Source organism: Hyla sarda, chromosome 4 (genome assembly GCF_029499605.1).
Source record: "Hyla sarda isolate aHylSar1 chromosome 4, aHylSar1.hap1, whole genome shotgun sequence".
In the NCBI taxonomy this organism is placed as follows: domain Eukaryota; kingdom Metazoa; phylum Chordata; class Amphibia; order Anura; family Hylidae; genus Hyla; species Hyla sarda.
This window is the reverse complement of record NC_079192.1, coordinates 192,249,712-192,271,629: the sequence shown is the minus strand read 5'-3', so window position 1 is coordinate 192,271,629 and position 21,918 is coordinate 192,249,712. Positions and strand designations below refer to the sequence as shown.

The 21,918-nt window shown below is 44.1% G+C and overlaps 1 protein-coding gene across 1 annotated transcript in view; it reads left to right on the top strand.

The window, feature by feature from the left end:
* LOC130367428 (collagen alpha-1(VII) chain-like) overlaps positions 1-21,918 on the top strand; it is a 522,098-nt gene that overhangs the window by 273,969 nt on the left and 226,211 nt on the right. The window contains exons 66-69 of the mRNA XM_056569846.1: positions 117-368; positions 6,774-7,010; positions 16,003-16,209; positions 18,130-18,171. Of these exons, the coding sequence (XP_056425821.1) occupies positions 117-368; positions 6,774-7,010; positions 16,003-16,209; positions 18,130-18,171 (738 nt within the window). The remainder of the gene's footprint in view (positions 1-116; positions 369-6,773; positions 7,011-16,002; positions 16,210-18,129; positions 18,172-21,918) is intronic.

Below are 21,918 nucleotides of genomic sequence, written 5' to 3'. Positions count from 1 at the left end.
TTGGGGGCTAGATATAACTACAATAGATTCTTTATTATTCTGCAACATGTGAACCAATCTCTTTGAGCTTCTATTATATACACATCAATATTAGACTGTATTATATTTGTATCTAGGAAAAATATGACAGCAAAAAAGAACATAAAAAGAAAAAAAAAACTAATTCAGAACCAGATAGTATTATTACAAATGTGGTCACTGAGGAACAAGAGGAAAATGAAGAACAACTTGGCCTGCAGTTAAATATACATGAAGGCAACCCATTACCATTACCTACTCAGATAACTACTTCTGTAGATGGCGATAGGTTCTTCACTATAACTCAAACTGCTGCACAACTGGAACGACCAAGTAGGAAGCTTGAAAAGGTAAACTTTATTTTGTCAGTTCTTAAACAATATTTTATTAGAAAAAATTGCCTTTAACACTGTGATTTATGTTCATGATTATTCTCTGCATGTATTACATTATGTTGGCTTAAATAAAATTGTAAAGAGGTAAACGTTAATAGAAAATAAGGTGATCTTTGTCACACAAGATTAATTTTTTTTTTACCTGATAGTGATGGTGTTTTATGACTTACATAAAAATGTTTCTGTTATAGGAAAAATCAATCGCTAGAAACAGGGATAAGCATGTGGTTAGTTGCTGCCTTTTTGTCTCAATGCATGAGACAAGCTCTGCTTTAAGTCTTGGAGCTTGTCTTCAGTAAAACCGAAAAGCCAGCACAATCAGAGAGTGAAGCACTTAACCTCATGCTTCTCCCCATTCATTCTAATGATCAGTAGGGCTCTGAACACTCAGACGGTGACCAGGTAAAACTTTTAACATGTGTGTGACATATAAAGTTTTTTTTTGTAACAAGACTTTAACCCCTTCCCGCAGAATGACATATGTTATGCAGCTAGTTCGCGCATCCCGCCTTTTATATAAGTCATTCAGTTAACCCGGCGATGCGCGGCATCGCACGGGTTAACAGGCAGAAGTCCCACTGTTACCTGTGGGAGACAACTTCTGCAAGCCACCCTAGGACCATCTGTGATTGGTCCTGGACAGCGATCACTGTGATTGGTCCCTGTGGACCAATCACAGTGTCTCAGCTGAATGGGGGGAGTGAAAGTTCAGATCCCCAGCGTCGGCATCAGAGGCAGCAGTGAAGATCGCTGTAAAGTGATCTTTACTGCTGCTTCTAGCAGTTTCAAAACCACAACTCCCAGCCTTTATCTGTCCGGGCATGCTGGGAGTTGTAGTTTTGCAACATCTGGTGGTCTCCAAACTGTTCTCCTCCAGTTGTTGCAAAACTACAACTCCTAGCATGCCCTTTGGCTGTCTAGGCATGCTGGGAGTTGTAGTTTTGCAACAACTAGAGGCACACTTGTTGAAGAACATTGTCTGTTTCCTAACTCAGTGTTTCCCAACCCGTGTGCCTCCACTGACAGACCATGCATGCTGGGAGTTGTAGTTTTGCAGCAGCTGGAGGCACACGGATTGGGAAATACTGAGTTAAGTACAAGCGCTTAGTGTTTTGCAACCAGTGTGCCTCCAGCTGTTGCATAACTACAACCCCCAGCATGCACAGACAGCCAAAGGGCATTCTGGAAGTTGTAGTAGTATGCCTCCAGCTGTTGCATAACTACAAGTCCCAGCATGCCCTTCTGCTGTCAGTGCATGTTGAGAGTTGTAGTTTTGCAATGGCGGGAGGTTTGCCCCCCCCCCCCCCCCTGCAAGTTTGAGATGCAGCAAATTTTCCGCTGCAGTTCAAACTCCCAGCGGGAAACTCACTGTGAACCCCCGCCCGTGTGAATGTACCCTAAAAACACTACATTACACCTACACAAAATATAAAGTAAAAAACACTACATAAAAATCACCCCCCCCCCCCCCCCCAATAAAAATGAAAAACGTCTGGTACGGCACTGCTTCCCAAATGGAGCCTCCAGCTGTTGCAAAACAACAACTCCCAGTATTGCCCGTCAGCCATTGACTGTCCAGGCATGCTGGGAGTTTTACAACAGCTGGAGGCACCCCGTTTGGGAATCACTGTCATAGAATACCCCTATGTCCACCCTTATGCAAATCCCTCATTTAGGCCTCAAATGTGCATGGTACTCTCTCACTTCGGAGCCCTGTCATATTTCAAGGCAACAGTTTAGGGCCACATATGGGGTTTTTCCGTACTTGGGAGAAATTTTGTTGCAAATTTTGGGGGGCTTTTTTCTCGTTTTACCCATTATGAAAAGGTAAAGTTGGGGTCTACTCCAGCATGTTATTGTAAAAACTTTTTATTTTTTACACTAACTTGCTGGTGTTGCCCCATACTTTTCATTTTCACAAGGGGTAAAAGGAAAAAAAGACCCCCAAAATTTGTAACACAATTACCGAGTAATACCCCATAAATACCCCATATGTGGACATAAAATGCTCGGCGGGCGCACAACAAGGCTCAGGAGTGAGAGCACCATGTACATTTAAGGTGATTTGCACAGGGGTGGCTGATCGTTACAGCCGTTTTGACATAAACACAAAAAAAATTAAAAATAAAAACACCCACAAGTGATCCCATTTTGGAAACTACACCCCTTAAGGAACGTAACAAGGGGTATAGTGAGCCTTAACTACCCACAGGTGTTTGAAGAATTTTTGTTAAATTTGGACATGAAAATGATTTTTTTTTTATTTTTTCACTAAATGCTGGTGTTATCCAAAATTTTTCATTTTCACAAAGGGTAATAGGAAAAAAGCCCCCCATAATTTATAACACCATTCCTTCTGAGTAAGGAAATACTCCATATGTGCACGTAAAGTGCTCTGCGGGCGCACTACAAGGCTCAGAAGAGAAAGAGCCATTTGGCTTTTGGAGAGAGAATTTGGCTGGAATTGAAGGCCATGTGCATTTACAAAGCCCCAATGGTGCCAGAACGGTGGAACCCCCCCTCCCAGATGTGACCCTATTTTGGAAACTAAACACCTCACAGAATGTAATAAGGTGTGCAATGAGCATTTACACCCCACAGGTGTCTGACAGATTTTTGGAACAGTGGTCCGTGAAAATAAAACATGTAATTTTTCATTTGCACAGCCCACTGATCCAAAAGTCTATCAAACACCAGTTGGGTGTAAATGCTCACTGCACCCTTTATTGCATTCTGTGAGGGGTGTAGTTTGCAATATGGGGTCACATGTGGGGGTCCACTGTACTGGTTGCATGGGGGCTTTGTAAAGGCATATGGCTCCTGACTTCCATTCCAAACAAATTCTCTCTCCAAAAACCCTATCCTTCTCTTCTGAGCATTGTAGTTTGCCCGCAGAGCACTTAACATCCACACATGGGGTATTTCCATACTCAGAAGAAATTTTGGGGGGCATTTTCTCCTATAAACTGTTGTAAAAATGGCAAATTTGTGGGAAAAAAATGCATTTTAGTAACAAAAACTTTTTTTAATTTACACATCCAAATTTAATGAAAAGCAGTCAAACACCAGTGGGGTGTTGAGGCTCACTGTACCCTTTGTTATGTGCCTTGAGGGGTTTAGTTTCCAAAATAGTATGCCATGTGGTTTCTTTTTTGCTGTTATGGAACCATAGGGGCCTCCTAAATGCGACATGCCCCCTAAAAAACCATTTCAGCAAAATTCACTCTCCAAAATCCCATTGTCGCTCCTTCGCTTCTGAGCCCTCTAGTGCACCCACAGAGCACTTTGCATTCACATATGAGGTATTTCCTTACTCGAGAGAAATTGGGTTACGCATTTTGTGGGGCATTTCTCCTTTTACCCCTTGTAAAAATTCAAAAACTGGGTTTAGAACATGTTAGTGTAAAAAATGGAGATTTTGAATTTTCTCCTTCACTTTGCCGCTATTCCTGCGAAACACCTAAAGGGTTAACAAACATTCTGAAAATCATTTTCTATACTTTGAGGGGTGAAGTTTTTATAATGGGGTCATTTTTTGGGTATTTCTAATATGAAGACCCCTCAAATCCACTTCAAAACTGAACTAATCCCTGAAAAATCCTGTTTTTTGAAAATTATGTGAAAAATTGGAAAATTACTGCTGACCTTTGAAGCCCTCTAATGTCTTCCAAAAGTAAAAATAAGTCAACTTTATGATGCATACATAGAGTATACATATTGTATATGTGAATCAATATATAATTTATTTGGTATGTCTATTTTCCTCACAAACAGAGAGCTTCAAATTTACAAAAAGGCAAAATTTTCAAATTTTTCGTGAAATTTGGGAATTTTTCACCAAGAAATGATGCAAGTATTGACAAAAATTTACCACTATCATAAAGTAGAATATGTCATGAAAAAACAATCTCGGAATTAAATTCATAAGTAAAAGCATCCCAGAGTTATTAAAAGGGTTATCGACCATTAGGTGATTTTAGTACGTACCTGGCAGACAGTAATGGACATGCTTAGGAAGGATTTGCACTTGTCTTGGGGCTAAATGGCTATGTCATGAGATCACCATAATACTGTGGCTAGCTTTTTGTGAACTTGTGTTTCCTGTTTGACTTTGCTTTTTTAGACTACAAATCCCACAATTCCATTTTCCTCCCTCCCACACATCAGCCACCCCATCAAATGATGATCTTTTGATGAGCCTCATCCATCAAAAGACCTGTGGTTTTCAATCAGGGTGCCTACAGCTGTTGCATTAGTTGCAGTTGATCTCTCTCCCACCAAGCGATCCCTCCACCCATTGAAGCAGACAGGCTCCCTGTCATCAGCTGACTAGTGAGTCAGGTCTCGGCCGCATTGCAAGCTGGGAAAAATTGAAGACAACAGTCATTTTGTATGCTGTTAAAAATAGTGGGGTGAAAATCACAGAAGAATTGTGAGAAAACCGTCACACACAGGTACGGACACTATATTATGAACTACACTAACTTTACAGCCCCTCTAGCATAGTCAAATAAAAAAAATCCTGGAATACCCTTTTAAGGATCAGAGCATTTTTTGCACATCTGACCACTGTCACTTTAAGCATTAACCCCTTAAGGACGCAGGACGTAAATGTACGTCCTGGTGAGGTGGTACTTAACGCACCAGGACGTACATTTACGTCCTGTGCATAACCGCGGGCATCGGAGCGATGCCCGTGTCATGCGCGGCTGATCCCGGCTGCTGATCGCATCCAGGGACCTGCCGGCAATGGCCGACGCCCGCGATCTCGCGGGCGTCCGCCATTAACCCCTCAGGTGCCGGGATCAATACAGATCCCGGCATCTGCGGCAGTTCGCGATTTAAATGAACGATCGGATCGCCCGCAGCGCTGCTGCAGGGATCCGATCATTCAGAACGCCGGACGGAGGTCCCCTCTCCTTCCTCCGTCCGGCTCCCGGCGTCTCCTGCTCTGGTCTGTGATCGAGCAGACCAGAGCAGGAGATGACCGATAATACTGATCTGTTCTATGTCCTATACATAGAACAGATCAGTATTAGCAATCATGGTATTGCTATGAATAGTCCCCTATGGGGACTATTCAAGTGTAAAAAAAAATGTAAAAGTAAAAGTAAAAAAAAAGTGAAAAATCCCCTCCCCCAATAAAAAAGTTAAACGTCAGTTTTTTCCTATTTTACCCCCAAAAAGCGTAAAAAACATTTTTTTATAGACATATTTGGTATCGCCGCATGCGTAAATGTCCGAACTATTAAAATAAAATGTTAATGATCCCGTACGGTGAACGACGTGAACGAAAAAAAAAGTCCAAAATTCCTACTTTTTTAATACATTTTATTTAAAAAAATTATAAAAAATGTATTAAAAGTTTTTTATATGCAAATGTGGTATCAAAAAAAAGTACAGATCATGGCGCAAAAAATGAGCCCCCATACCACCACTTATACGGAAAAATAAAAAAGTTAGAGGTCATCAAAATAAAGGGATTATAAACGTACTAATTTGGTTAAAAAGTTTGTGATTTTTTTTAAGCGCAACAATAATATAAAAATATATAATAATGGGTATCATTTTAATCGTATTGACCCTCAGAATAAAGAACACATGTCATTTTTACCATAAATTGTACGGCGTGAAAACAAAACCTTCCAAAATTAGCAAAATTGCGTTTTTCGTTTTAATTTCCCCACAAAAATAGTGTTTTTTGGTTGCGCCATACATTTTATGATATAATGAGTGATGTCATTACAAAGAACTACTGGTCGCGCAAAAAACAAGCCCTAATACTAGTCTGTGGCTGAAAATATAAAAGAGTTATGATTTTTAGAAGGCAAGGAGGAAAAAATGAAAACGTAAAAATTTAATTGTCTGAGTCCTTAAGGCCAAAATGGGCTGAGTTCTTAAGGGGTTAAAGGGGTATTCCAGGATTTTTTTTATTTGACTATGCTACAGGGGCTGTAATGTTAGTGTAGTTCATAATATAGTGTCTGTACCTGTGTGTGATGGTTTTCTCACAATTCTTCTGTGATTTGCACCCCACTATTTATTTTAAAAAAAACACTCCCCTGCAGCTCAGTTCCATTGAAGTTTATGGAGCCAAGTTGTAATACCACACACAACCTGGGGACAGGCATGAAGCTGTTTTCGAAGGAAATTAACTCTGTTTTTTCTATTTCTGGATAAACCCTTTAATCCAATTCATTACAATAGTAAGGGTAAGCTCTCTGCCCCCCAACAGCCAAGGCTAGCTTGTTTTTACTCAGGATCAGTATGAGTCCCTGTAGTTTTGTGACTTGTGCATCTGTACAGTGCTACAGAATATAAATAGTTAATGCTTAAATTATTTGATTGTTATATTTTTAGGAATCCAGAAAAGAGAATAAGAAAAAAAGCCGCTTGGAAAAAACAATTACCGACACAAAGCTGCGAAGCACACTGTCTGAGGAGAGTAATGGGAGCACTGCACAGCCTACCAGTACACCAACATCCACTGCAACAGAGTTGAGCATAGCAGATATTATAAGAGAGGAAGATATTGAACATGAGATTTCTTCTGACCGAAGTTCGATAATAGAGACTCAGACAAAAGTTCCTCTGAAGGTAAAATCTAAGCAGCTGAAATGCAAAGACAGAAGTATATGTTCATTATATATTATATTTAGTTTTATATGTATATATGTGTGTATGTGATATATGAGTATTTATTGGTCTTTGTTATACTGTCTAGCTTTTGAGTGCCTTAAAAGAAATAATCATGCAGTTTATATAACTCTTATTGTCATAAATATTGAGTGTGTTTAAGAGATTGTATCCTACTGGTGGGGTTCTTTAAAACAGAATTTAGAAGTATAGAGGGGTACTAAAAAGTAACAGGAGAAAGCAATTGGAACAGTAGTGGGTGAGGATCTCAGGAATAATGGAAGCAAAGGCAGGTGAGCAAAGCAGCAAGATCTCTTATGCTACCCTAAACTACCCAGTAGGCCAAAGGACACAATAAATAGCAGTTTTACAATGGAACTAATATCAAGATTGTCAGTGGTAGTTCTAATACTCCATAGTTGTGTGCACTGTTTTAAGGAATTTCATACTCTAGGCGAAAATTACTAAGAAGTGCGTTTTATACACCCGTCTTAATTATAGATTGCATGGCAGCCCATGTGGCAGCCTCATAAATCTAGACCAGCATGGAGATGGCATATATATTCACTATAGTTTACATGTGCTAGCAAGAGATGAGCAAACTTTTGAAAAATTAAATCTGGACGATTCGCCGAAATTTCCTAAAAAATGTTTTTCGGTCTGAATTTATTTGCGGCTAATCTGTTTTAAAAATGGCTATTTCTGGCCTACAGAGAGTCTCAATAGGGGTGTAGAGCACTTTGATTTGTCCTAAGGCTGCTTTCACAATATGAATTTCTCCGTTTAGGAACTTCCGTCAGAAGTTCCGTCACTACAGCTGCGAAACCCGGCTGTTACAAAACCCCTGACGGCCATGACTAAATTGCATTGCAGCCTATGGGGTTTTGTAACTGCCCGTTTGCACCCGTATATGCCCGTAATTCATTACGGGCGTTATACAGTGATGGGACATTGTGGCGGAAAAATTACTGCATGCAGTTTAATTGGATTATTGAGGTGATTCCACAAGGATACCATATAGTGGCTGAATGGCACAGCCTGGAGTTGGCTGAAGCATGAGGATATATATAGTGGCTTAATGGCACAGCCTGGAGTTTGTGGCTGCATGAGGAGACCATATAGTGTCTGAATGGCACAGCCTGGAGTTGGCTGAAGCATGAGGATACCATATAGTGGCTGAATGGCACAGCCTGGAGGTGGTGAAGCAGGAAGAGACCATATAGTGTCTGAATGGCACAGCCTGGAGGTGACAGCAGCATCAGGAGTCCTGAAAGTGACCAGGTGATAGAGTGGTGCGGTGGGTGGCAATACCAGTACCAGGTGACAAAGGTGGGTGAAAAAAGGTCTGAAAATTTGGGTACATATATTTAATCCTAAGAATATTATTAAAAGTTAAATTTTACGTAATGCATATCCTCAATACTTACTTGTGGCCTGATGCAGAGGAATGTTTGTAACTGGGGAACAGCGCCTTAAATCTGTTTGGCACTATCCATATTTGTGAAGAGTTGGTATGGCACCATGGTCAATCTACTCTGATACATCAGGCATTGGTGGATGGAAATCCTGGCTAATCCATGCCTGATTCATCTTCACAATGGTCAGTCTCTCCACATTTTTCGTGGACAGACGAGTTCTCTTTGGGGTTACTATGGCCCCCGCCGCACTAAACACCCACTCTAATGGCACACTACTGGCCGGGCAGGACAGCTTTTTCAGGGCAAACTCTGCTAGTTGCGGCCACAAATGAAGTTTGGCTGCCCAGAAGTCCAGCAGATCTTCAAGGTGTATTGGCATGGGCATTTCAAGGTATGCCACCACCTGCTGGTTCAGGTCCTGCTCCAGGTCTACCTGCTGCTGATGAGTTGCTTCACTATGTGGGTGAAGAAAGTACTCATCAGCGACTGTAGACTCAGGCTGCTGATGGAGCTGGTACTGCTCCTGCCACCCTACCAATCCCCAGAAGCCATGACAGTGGAAGGTGAGCGCAGGGGGCCCCACGATTCAGACCTGCAAGAGGATTGACGATGGCGCCGATAGGCATCGGCCAACTGACTACTTAGGATGCCTCTGTAGTAGGTCAGTTTGTCCTCCCTCTCAGTGGGTGTAAAAAAGGCCCCCATTTTGTGGCAGTAGCGAGGGTCCAATAAGGTGGAGAGCCAGAAGTCATCCCGCTGCCGAATGGTGAGAATTCAGCTGTCACTCACTTGCAAGCAAGTGAGCATTGCATCGTGCAATTTGTTCAAGTGACTCGGAGGGACTCCCTGCCTCCATCTCCACTGCATACTGCTATGGTGTGTCTTGGTCCTCTGTCTCGCCTTCCTCATAACCCTCCAGCTCCTCTTGCTGCTCCTGCTTCTCCTCTCCTGTCAGATTACTAGAGAAACCTAAACTGTGCTCCACTGTGCCCTCCCCCTCATCCTCCTCCTCCAGTTCAGCCCCCACAGGGCTTATGTGGCCGTAAGATGTAGGCGCCATGTGTCCAGTGGCCTGACCATCCATCGTTTCCAACATGTTTTGTAATAAATGAAGCAGTGGAATGACGTAGTTCATCCCGTAATCCTGGCGATTTACTAATAATGTGGCTTCCTCAAAGGGCCTGAGCAAACGGCAGGTGTCGTATGAGCTGCCTTAGGTACACATTGAAGTTATACAGGGGAGTACCTCTATCCGCTTGGATTATCAAGAAATCAGTAATGGCTTTTCTCTGTTTATACAGTCGGTCCAACATATTGAGGGTGGAATTCCAACATGTGGCAACAATACAAATCAGACTATGTTGGGGGATAAATTTCTGATGCTGCAGCTGAAGGAGGGTGTGCTTTGTGGTTTATGAGTGGCTGAAGTGCATGCAAAGTTTCCTTTCCATTGATAGGATGTTTTGCAAATGGGGGGAACACTTCAGGAACCGCTTGACAACCAGACTGAACACGTGTGCCATGCAGGGCGCATGTCTCAGGCTTCCTTGTCGCAGCGCAGACAAAAAGTCCTTCCTGTTGTCAGTCACCATGGTTCCCATTTCCAGTTTTCATGGAGTAAACCCTGCTCTGATTTCTTTACGAATGACTTTTAGCAGTTCCTCCCCTGTGTGACTCCGTTTCCAAGGCAAAACATGTGAAGAACAGTGTGAACCTGCCGTGCCCTGCACACATGGTATGCTGAAGGGCCACTAAGACTTGTCTGGGCAGTGGAGGATGAGGACACAGTGGAGGATGAGGAGGCGGAGTCGCACACTGTCACAGGACCAATGGCCTGAGAGTGGGGAGGAGGAATTGGCATGACTTGTCCAAGGTGGTGTTGTGGCTGTTGTTATGCCGAGCGCTCCGGGTCCCTGCTTCTCCCCGAAGCGCTCGCGGCGTTTCTCTCCCTGCAGCGCCCCGGTCAGACCCGCTGACCGGGAGCGCTGCACTGACATTGCCGGCGGGGATGCGATTCGCATAGCGGGACGCGCCCGCCCGCGAATCGCATCCCAAGTCACTAACCTGTCCCGGTCCCCGGCTGTCATGCTCTGGCGCGCGTGGCTCCGCTCTCTAGGGCGCGCGCGCGCCAGCTCTCTGTGATTTAAAGGGCCAGTGCACCAATGATGGTGCCTGGCCCAATCACCCTGATTAGCTTGCACCTGTTCCATGCTCATATAACCTCACTTCCTCTGCACTTCCTTGCCGGATCTTGTTGCCTTGTGCCTTGAGAAAGCTATTACTGTGTTACCCATACTGTGTTCCTGACCTCCTGCTATTTCCATATTGACTACGAACCTTGCCGCCTGCCCCGACCTTCTGCTACGTCTGACCTTGTCTCTGCCTAGTCCTTCTGTCCCACGCCTTCTCAGCAGTCAACGAGGTTGTGTCGTTGCCAGTGGATACGACCTGGTTACTACCGCCGCAGCAAGACCATCCCGCTTTGCGGCGGGCTCTGGTGAATACCAGTAGCTTCTTAGAACCAGTCCACCAGCACGGTCCACGCCAATCCCTCGCTGACACAGAGGATCCACTATCAGCTAGCCGAATCGTGACAGTAGATCCGGCCATGGATCCCGCTGAGGTCCCCCTGCCAGTTGTCGCTGACCTCACCACGGTGGTCGCCCAACAATCCCGACAGATCACCCATCTTAGTCACCAGCTGTCGCAAGTGTCCACCATGGTACAGCAACTTCAGTCGCAGCTACAGCAGCTGCAACCGCAGCCACCATCTCCTGCACCTCCTCCTCAGCGAGTGGCCGCTCCTAACCTCCGCTTGTCCCTGCCGGACAAATTTGATGGGGACTCTAGACTCTGCCGTGGTTTTCTGTCACAATGTTCCCTACATTTGGAGATGTTGTCGGACCAATTTCCTACAGAACGGTCGAAGGTGGCTTTCGTGGTCAGTCTTCTGTCTGGGAAGGCTTTGTCTTGGGCCACACCGCTCTGGGACTGCGATGACCCTGACCCACACCGCCACTGTACACTCCTTCTTCTCTGAGGTTCGCAGTGTCTTCGAGGAACCAGCCCGAGCTTCTCCTGCCGAGACTGCCCTGCTGAACCTGGTCCAGGGTAATTCTTCAGTAGGCGAGTACGCCATCCGATTTCGTACTCTCGCTTCCGAATTATCTTGGAACAACGAGGCTCTCTGCGCGACCTTTAAAAAAGGCCTATCCAGTAACATCAAAGATGTGCTGGCCGCACGAGAGATTCCTGCCAACCTGCATGAACTTATCCATTTGGCCACCCGCATTGACATGCGTTTTTCGGAAAGACACCAGGAACTCCACCAGGAAAAAGACCTTAATCCCTGGGCACCTCTCTCACGGTATCCCTTGCAATCTACCCCTGTGCCTCCCGCCGAGGAGCCTATGCAAGTAGATCGGTCTCGCCTGATTCTTGAAGAGAGGTCTCGCCGTAGGGATAAAAATCTATGTCTGTACTGCGCTAGTACCGAACATTTCTTGGTGGATTGCCCTATTCGTCCTCCACGTCTGGAAAATGCACGCACGCAACCTGCTCATGTGGGCCTGGCGTCTCTGGGTACGGAGTCTGCTTCTCCATGTCTCACTGTGCCCGTACGGATTTCTCCTTCTGCCAACTCCTCCTTCTCTGCCGTGGCCGCCTTAGACTCTGGTTCTTCTGGAAATTTTATTCTGGCCTCTTTGCTTGATAGGTACTGCATCCCGGTGACCTGTCTCATCAAGCCGCTCCACATTTCTTCAGTCAACTGAGTCAAGTTGCACTGCACTGTGCGTTATCGCACAGTGCCCCTGCTTATGAACATTGGACCACATCTCGAGAAGATTGAATTTTTGGTTTTGCCCGGCTGCACATCTGAAGTCCTTCTCGGTCTGCCATGGCTCCAGCATCATTCTCCCACCCTTGACTGGACCACCGGGGAGATCAAGAATTGGGGCCCTGCTTGCCTCAAGAAATGCCTCACTTCTGCTCCCAGCCCCGCCTGTCGAGCCTCAGTGTCTCCTCCTGTGCCTGATCTCCCCAAGGCTTATCAGGACTGTGCCGTGCCTCCTCATAGCCCCCGTCCTGGTGACACTCTGCCCCATGCCAAGCCTCACCCTCTGCCCCCCCCTCCCCATTCCCACTCCTTCTGGACTGTCTGCCGTGCATGGGCATACCCAGGACTTCGCTGTCCCCCGGAGGGAGACTCTACAGGTGCTCCCGATGTCCTCGTCCTGTGTGGAGCGACATCCCGACAAAAAGTGGGGGAGACCTAAGGGGGGGGGTACTGTTACGCCGAGCACTCCGGGTCCCAGCTCCTCCCCGAAGCGCTCGCAGCGTTTCTCTCCCTGCAGCGCCCCGGTCAGACCCGCTGACCGGGAGCGCTGCACTGACATTGCCGGCGGGGATGCGATTCGCATAGCGGGATGCGCCCGCCCGCGAATCGCATCCCAATTCACTTACCTGTCCCGGTCCCTGGCTGTCATGCTCTGGCGCGCGCGGCTCCGCTCTCTAGGGCGCGCGCGCGCCAGCTCTCTGATATTTAAAGGGCCAGTGCACCAATGATGGTGCCTGGCCCAATCACCCTGATTAGCTTGCACCTGTTCCATGCTCATATAACCTCACTTCCTCTGCACTTCCTTGCCGGATCTTGTTGCCTTGTGCCTTGAGAAAGCTATTACTGTGTTACCCATACTGTGTTCCTGACCTCCTGCTATTTCCATATTGACTACGAACCTTGCCGCCTGCCCCGACCTTCTGCTACGTTTTACCTTGTCTCTGCCTAGTCCTTCTGTCCCACGCCTTCTCAGCAGTCAGCGAGGTTGTGCCGTTGCCAGTGGATACGACCTGGTTGTTACCGCCGCAGCAAGACCATCCCGCTTTGCGGCGGGCTCTGGTGAATACCAGTAGCTTCTTAGAACCGGTCCACCAGCACGGTCCATGCCAATCCCTCGCTGACACATAGGATCCACTATCAGCTAGCCGAATCGTGACAGTTGTGCAGGAACCACATTCATCCAGTGAGCTGTAAAGGACATGTATTGTCCTTGACCATAGTTACGGCTCCAGACGTCAGCGCTGCCTTGCACTTTGGTATAAACCGACAAGCTCAAGGACTGGCCCACCTTCTCTTCCACAAAATTGTGCAGGGTTGATACTGCCTTTTTCGCAAAGAAATGGCAGCTTGGCACTCTCCACTTTGGCCCGGCACAAGCCATCAGTTCTCTGAAAGCTGCAGAGTCCACCACATTTGAAAAGGGAGGAACTGCAGAACCAGCAACTTAGACAGGAGTACATTCAGCTTCTGAGCCATTGGATAAGTGGGCGCATACTGTTGTCTCTTAAACATGGCTTCGCCGATGGATTGTTGGCGCAATGACTGACTAAAAGTAGGAGGAGCAGGAGCATCTGGAGCGACAGAAGGAGGGTATGACACACAGCTCCCTTCGGCTGAGGTGGTGGAGCTTTGGCTGGCTGAAAGAGGGAGCGGTGTGCCACTGGGTGATGCAGCAGGCTGGACCACTACATCGGAGCCACAGTTCTCCCAGGCCGCTTTATGATGGTGAAGCATATGTTGACGCAGGGTCATGGTGCCAACATTGGGACCCTGGCCACACTTCCCCTTCTGCCGACATATCTTGCATGTGGCTATGTTAACCTCCTCCGGATGCTTGATGAAAAACTTCCACACTGCCAATTAGCTGATTTTCCCACCAACAGTCTGCACTAATTGACTGCTATTGCCGCCGTCTCCAGGAACTCCTGTTCCACTACCTCCCGGGAAGGTAGGCTGCGGCGCAGCAGGTGGTCTCCCCCGGGCACTTTTGGCTCCAGAATTTCCACTTCTGCCACCATGCTGACTGCCAACCATGCTACCACCTTTCTAGATCAGCTCCTGCCTCACGGGCAACCTGCAACCCTCTTCTCCTGATGATGATGAATCCCCTTCTGCACCTCTGGCTACTAAGTGCAATCGGCTTCATCATCATCAAGTTGAGTCTGCACGTCACTGATGTCTACCTCAGGTTCCTCAACAGTGTCTGCTTCAGGACCCTGAACTCCGGCAACACCGCCTCCCACGTCACTCTCCTCATCACTACTTGCCCGCCTAGTGGAGGAAATGGCGGATATTTTCTCCACTTCTTGGCCTAGCAGTAGCTTCTGACTGTCCTGTATTAGATCGTCCTCACTGAATAGTGGAGCTGAACCCACAGCATAAGATACTTTTTTAGGGGAGGGAACAGCAAAGGACAGAGGCAATGGGAGGACAGGGACTGCTCCCGAGCCATGCCATCTGAGGGTTGTGCCTGAGGAATCCACCGACTGTTGACTGGGGGTATCAGATGTCACTTGTGATGAAGTGGATGACCGTGTTAACCAATCGATGACGGCAGATGGGTTGCTGGTCGAGACATGCCCGCTAGCTGATACTGGGAGCTCAGGCCTCTCGCTGCCATACCGCTGCCACTCGCCCCTAGTCTGCTGTGAACTCTGTCTGATGAATTTAGGCCTTTGCCACACCTCTGTGCACTTCCAGGCACTTCTCTGCCTGACATACTTAGTGCATATATGAGGGGAGTACAATACGCTTCACTACGTTTAAAACTGTATTTGTCTAGAACAGAAGCAGGTGCTTACTTTTGGTTGTCCTTTCAAAGTTTCTAGGCCCTTGACAGATGAACAGGTACAATATTGTACACTACTTAGATGTAGGTATGTGGTATGCACTTATGAGGGCAGAAAAATGCACTACAGCGAGCTTAAAAAAAAAAGTATTTTAGTAAAACACCGGCCGGTGATTACTTTTCCCTGGCCTTTCACAGTGTCTGGGCCCTTGAGAGTTTAACAGGTACAAAATAGTACACTACTTAGATGTAGGTATGTGGTATGCACTAATGAGGGCAGAAAATTGCACTACAGTACATTTATAAAAGTATCTGAGTAAAACCACCAGACGGTGATTACTTTTGCCTGGACTTTCACAGTATCTAGGCCCTTGACAGATTAACAGGCACAAAATAGTACACTACTTAGATGTAGGTATGTGGTATGCACTTATGAGGGCAGAAAAATGTGCTTCAGTGCGCTTAAAAATACATATTTTTGCACAACAACACAGTCGCTGTGTACTAAACCTGCAGTGCATTGTTCAGCTTCGGTTCACTCATCTCTAGTGCTAGCAGGCATGCATTGTGGTAAATTTAGTGCAAGGCTGAGTCCCTATTTGTAGCCATGTCCACTTGGTAAGCATTGCAAGGATCAGAGATCAGCTAAATGTTTTAACATTTTGTATCAATCAGGGGATTGCACACATTTAATTCATTTATTTATTTATTTATTTTGGCCAGTCTGCATCAGACACATACTAAATTCCCCCAAATATATTTTGTTGTTAAATTTCAATCTCATAAGTTTATGGATAATACAATTTGCTTTAAAAACTGCTATTGTTTAATGTTATTTTTCACAAGTAATCTTTTTGAGGATGAAACTTAGTAAGAGTAATAGGAGTAATTTTGTTTTATAACTTCTAGGTAACAAAACAAAGCAAGAAAGACAAAAAGAAAAGTAGTCGAGCTGTAACTATGTCCACAGAACTTATTGATGTTCAAGAATTGAATTTAACTCGTACATTATTGGAAAGATATTCAGAGCAGGATCTCCAGAAAGACACCAAACTGTCCAGTACACAGCAAAGCTTGGCAATTGACGACAGTCTAAGCTCTACAACAATAAACATGGTAAGGATGGCCTTTTGAATGTGAATGATGATCATGTGCTTTAAATTTGTTATTGCATGTCCCTTTTTAGAATTCTGTCTGTCCCTGACCCTGAAAGTCTAAAAAAGTTTTGATTTGTCACACAGTCAGGGTGTTTATACCATTAGAGTCAGTAAACATGTGTGTGTCTTTATTTCCTAGCTTACTGCCTGCAGAAGGCTTCATTGTAATTCTAAGGAGCCTGTCTCCTGCAGCGAGCCTGGGAGTGAAGCACTGAGTTGTATGCTTTTCCTGGCTTTAACCCCTTAAGGACAGTGGACGTATATTTACTTCCATTGCCTGCTCCCGTTATCAGCAACCAGGACCCGTGGCTAATGTCAGAGATCGCCAATCAGGCTGCTGTCCAGTAATAACCCTTTAGATGCCGCAATCAAACTTAGATCGCAGCATCTAAAACGGGTTAAAAGTAACCCGGCTAGCTCAGCAGGCTGTTCGGGACCACAGCGGTGAAATAGCGGCATCCCAAACAGCTGAGAGGAAGGCAGGAGGGCCCTTATCTGCCTTCTCGTCATCCGACTGGGGCTATGATGCTCCAGTCAGCCATGGCAGGCTGGAGCAGTCGAGCATAGATAACACTAATCAATGCTATGCTATGGCATAGCATTGTTCAGTGTATGCAATCTAAGGATTGCATGTGATAGTTCCCTATGGGGACTAAAAAATTGTGTAAATTATAAATGTAATTTAACTTCCCTAAAAAAGTTTGAATCACCCCCTTTTCTTAACAAAAATAAACATAAACATATGTGATATCACCGCGTGTATAAATGTCCGAAATATAAAAATATAATGTTAAACAGCATGGTCAATGGCATATTCCAGTTCAGAATTGTATATTTTTGATCACTTTGTATACCCTAAAATTTCTAAAAAGTCCCATCAAAACAAAAAATAGTACAGATAAAAACTACAGATCACAGCACAAAAAACGAGCCCCCACACATCCCTGTGTACAGAACAATATAAAAGTTATAGGGGTCAGAAGAGGATATTTTTAAACATGCTATTTTTCGTACAAAGGGCTATATAAGTAGGGTATCATTTTAACCATATTGACCTACAGAATAAAGATAAGGTGTAATTTTTACTGAAAAGTGCACTGCGTAGAATCAGATGCCCCCAAAAGTTATAAAATTGCATTTTTTTTCAATTTTGTCCCACAAAGATTTTTCTTTTTGTTTTGCCGTATTATTTTGTGGTGAAATGATTTATGTCATTACAAAGTACAATTGGTGGTGCAAAAAACAAGCCCTTATATGGATCTGTAGGTGGAAAATTTAAAGCGTTATGATTTCTAGAAGGTGAGGTGGAAAAAACGAAAGAGCAAAAAATGAAAAAACCTGTGGTCCTTAAAAGGGTTAGTGAATGGTGAATGCCTGACTGATCAAAACTTTTGACATATCTGTGTGACATGCCAAAAGTGACAGGGACTTTTAACAAATGTCACCAAGTCAGCTTTGCAAAAAATCTATTGAGATACAGGGATGCTAAAAATATGCTAAAAATATACACCAAAATTAAAACAAAAGCGAATGGCAAATCAATCCACCCCCCCACACACACACATCCTAAAAAGATTGCAGAAAAAAAGGCCACACTTACTTTACTGATTACTGATACAAGGGCAAGTTAGGCACTCAGGGACTCGCAAGAAACAGATGACATTCTAAAAAAAAGGCTTCTAAATGATAAATTATCCTGTGATCTGTTAATACGGTGTAGAAACCAACCATTACCCCCGCCTTGCAAGGTTGTACAGAAAAATTATAGCTGTAGTGCTTATCAGAATCAAAATATATCTGTAGTGAGGAAAGGAATAACAAAATAAAGGAAAAGTGAAAAGGCAAAAAAGGCATTCTCAATCTTTGTTTTTATGCACAGGAGAGAACCGCTGAAAAAGTTGCAGAATTGCCAGAGAATGAGGTAAGGATCTAATATGTTATAAAAAATGTAGCCTTAATGTAGGAAGGATGTCACAACTAAAATATATTATTAGCAGAATAATTCAAGCTTCCTTTTTGTAGACTATGACAAGTCTGTAAAGTGATGAAAGCCATACATAAAAGACTAATGTTGCATTTACAAATTATGTAGCCTTATTTATAGGTATACAGGTAGTGGTGTACCTAGAACACAGAGAGGCTTATAGCATAGTTGAAAAATTAGACCCTTTCATTTTCTTCTCACACCACCACACCACTAACCATCAGAAACATGATGCACTGCTGCTCTTATCCATTTATTATATTGCACTTCCTTGTCAGTATTTATGAAGGTCATATCCCTATGCAGGTTCTTACCACCATTAAGAACAGGGGTAAGAACAACCTTGAATGGGCCTGTTCCCTTTAGGGGCCCCATTGCAGACACATAGGCTGTCTCTATTGCAGCTACACCCTTGTATACTAGCTGTTACAAAACAGAGTACTAATATTTGCAGATTTTTGTAAAGATGGTTGAAGAATCTTGTATTTGGTGTCACCTAAGGCACCTGCATAAAAAAATAGGCTAAATAAATTCTGCACAAAACAATATAATGTATGCCATATATTACAGTAGAATCTATTGAGAGATGTCCCTTATTGGGAAAAAAAGGCTAAAAAAAAAGTCTTTCTAAATGACCGAATATTGTACTGTACTCACTCCAGAGTGTAATTACCTATAAAACACAATAAAAAGCGATATTACAGTAGAATCTCCCAGTGCTGTTTAATCACCCCTTATCACCCCTGTACCATTTTATCCCCCCCTGTGCCATTTTATTTCCCCTCTTGATCCCTCCAATGCTACTTCATCCCCCCCTTAAACTCCATGTGCATTTCATTCCCCCTTTTTTTCCTTGTGCCAAATCTTCCACCTCTTACCCATGTGCCACAACATTTCCCCTTGATCCCCCTGTGCTATTTCATTCCCCCTTTTTTACCCTCTGTGCAAATTCATCAACCCCTCTTTACCACCCCATGTGCTATTCCATACCCCCTGTGCCCTTTTATTCCCCCCCATGCCATTTCATTCCTCCTTTATCCCCCTGTGCCACTTCATTCCCCCTGTGGCCTGTGCCAAATCATCTTCCCCCTTACCCCTTGTGCCACAAGTAGAACGTCAAGTCCGCTGAGAGCCCCTGCACCTGAGCCTGCTGGCCAGGTAAGAAAAACAACAGTGGGAGGAAGTAAAGGGGGATGATTTAGCACAGGGGGGATGAAATGGAACAGATGAGGATAAAGGGGGGAAAGAAATGGCACAGGGAGGATAAAATGACACAGGGGGTGGTAAAAAGGGGGTGATGAATTTGCACAAAGGGTAATAAAGGGGGAATGAAATGGCAGAGGGGGTGCCAAGGGGAAATGAAGTGGCACATGTTGTAATAAAGGGGGGATGATTTGGCACAGGGGTAATATAGTGGCACTGGGGGATCAGAGGGGGGCGAATTATGTGGCCGGCAGACATACAGAAGCAGGAGACTGCAGTTAAACAGCTGTCTTTTACTTCTGCCCTGGGGGTGCAGCAGGGGCCAGGGCTCCTGGGAGCCCAGTAAGCTCTTACTGGGGTATTGGCTGTACCTCCTTGACAGCGGACAGTGTGCAAGGTAGTGTCGGCACATAATAGGGCCTGGTTGTCCCCTATTGGGAGTGTTTTGTCTCCTAATGGGTGTGTCCTTGTCCTCTATTGGAAGTGTACCTTATTCAGAGGGTGCAAATACATTGAGTCTTATGGCACTCTGCCGAGGAATAAAAAACTGCTCACTATTGGGAGGTGTCCGTTAAGGGAGATTTTACTGTACATAGTTACAAAGTTGATAAGGTTGAAAAGAGACAAGAGTCCATCAAGCCCAGCCTATAACCCTGCTTTGTTGATCCAGAAAAAAAAATGTGTTTGAGGCAAATGTCAATTGCCCCAATGTAGATAAATAATTATTTCATGGCTTCAAATATGGCAATGAAAATATTTTCCTGGATTAATGTCTCAGCTCCAGAAATACATTATTAAAAATATTATATTTTTTTGAAAACCATACCCCTCTTGAACTTGTTCAATGAATCAACCACAATATCATGAGGCTGGGATTTCTATAGTCTCACTGCTCCCCATGATAGTCTGAGTCAAGATGTAGAGGATTCCTTCTTAGTTACAGGCATTTATATTCTACAACAGGAAGACAATGAAGTTTGTTACACTATCTTTTGTATTTTGCATTGCCTACATATGACCAGTTCATCCATTATTGTTAAACATTTGGTGACATTTTCTTACTTTTTCCTGTTACCTAATCACACATGCTGATATGTGTCTAGATCATTTGCATTTTGCCATGCATTTAATACTTAGCTTTATGTGTGTAATCTTTTTGGCATACCCCATAGGCATAACTAGCTGTTGACTGTGCTATTTCTTCCAAAGGCTTATCTGCGCTTATTAACAGCCTCCTTCAGCTATTCCAAAATAAAAACCTGCATGTGTATGGTGGAAATGTTTCACAGCCGCAAAAAGTGTTAAACCTTGGTGCTTTTCTTTCTTCTTTTGATGGGATCTATGTTAATGTAAATTCAGAAGAACTGGAAGAAAAGGAGAAATCATATATTTACTCAATATACTATATACCACTATATATTACTATTAATGATACCATTGAAACAGAGGACACATTGGTCCACTCCAGATTTTTGCACTCCTGAACAATAATGCTATTACAGTATTATTTCAAACACTTTGGACAGATATATTGCTTAAAGTTTGTGTGTGTGTGTATATATATATATATATATATATATATATATATATATATATATATACGTTACTGTGTGCACGTATCAACTACATATTTTTCCTTTACAACTTGCAAGGAGATACATATTTTTTCTGCTTTATGTTATGATGTTGATAAATTCTATTTTCTATACATTTTTATGAGCATTTCGCCAAAACTGCTATTGATGGCTTTTAGAGATATGCTTTATGGCAAACAACGGACCAGACACAGAGCCATCTTGCCAAAACTGCTGTTGATCGCATTTAATGATATTTTTTACGGCAGGCACATAAACCATAATATTTGTAGTTTTGAGATTACCCATTGACTTTTATGGAAAAGTTATTGTGGACCTGCTTTGTTACCTAACTGGTTTGACTTAGACATTGTCCCCAATTGGCCCGAAGTACTTTATTTTATCATTTACGCTGGATGCGGAAGCTGGTAGAAAGTACTAACTTGCTACCCGAAAAGTGGTCCTGGTATGGGTAGAATCTAGCCAAATGGGCCAGACAGCACTGGTGCCAAGCACTGGGAACACAGGCAGATATAAGACTGGGTGATAGGCTGGCAGCCATGTAGCTGTGACAGGCTCTGGCAGAAGAATAGCAGGAAGCACAAGTTTGGTGTCAGACTAGCAGAAGAGTCTTCGCAAATGGCATATATTCTCATCAAGGTTCAGACAGAGATAATGTATGGTTAACAGGAACAGATGAAATACAGGATAGAAGATCCGGAACATCATGCCTTTGTTACTGCAAAACCACAGTTTTGCTGAGGCACAGGTGAGTAGGTAGAGCCGCCTTAAATAGGTAGTGCTATGGATAAGCTTAGAGTATATTAGTAGTGTGAATGCTGTCTCTTTAAATTGCACACGTGCATGCCCTAAAGGCCAAACCAGGGACAGTAGCCTAAGGAAGAGG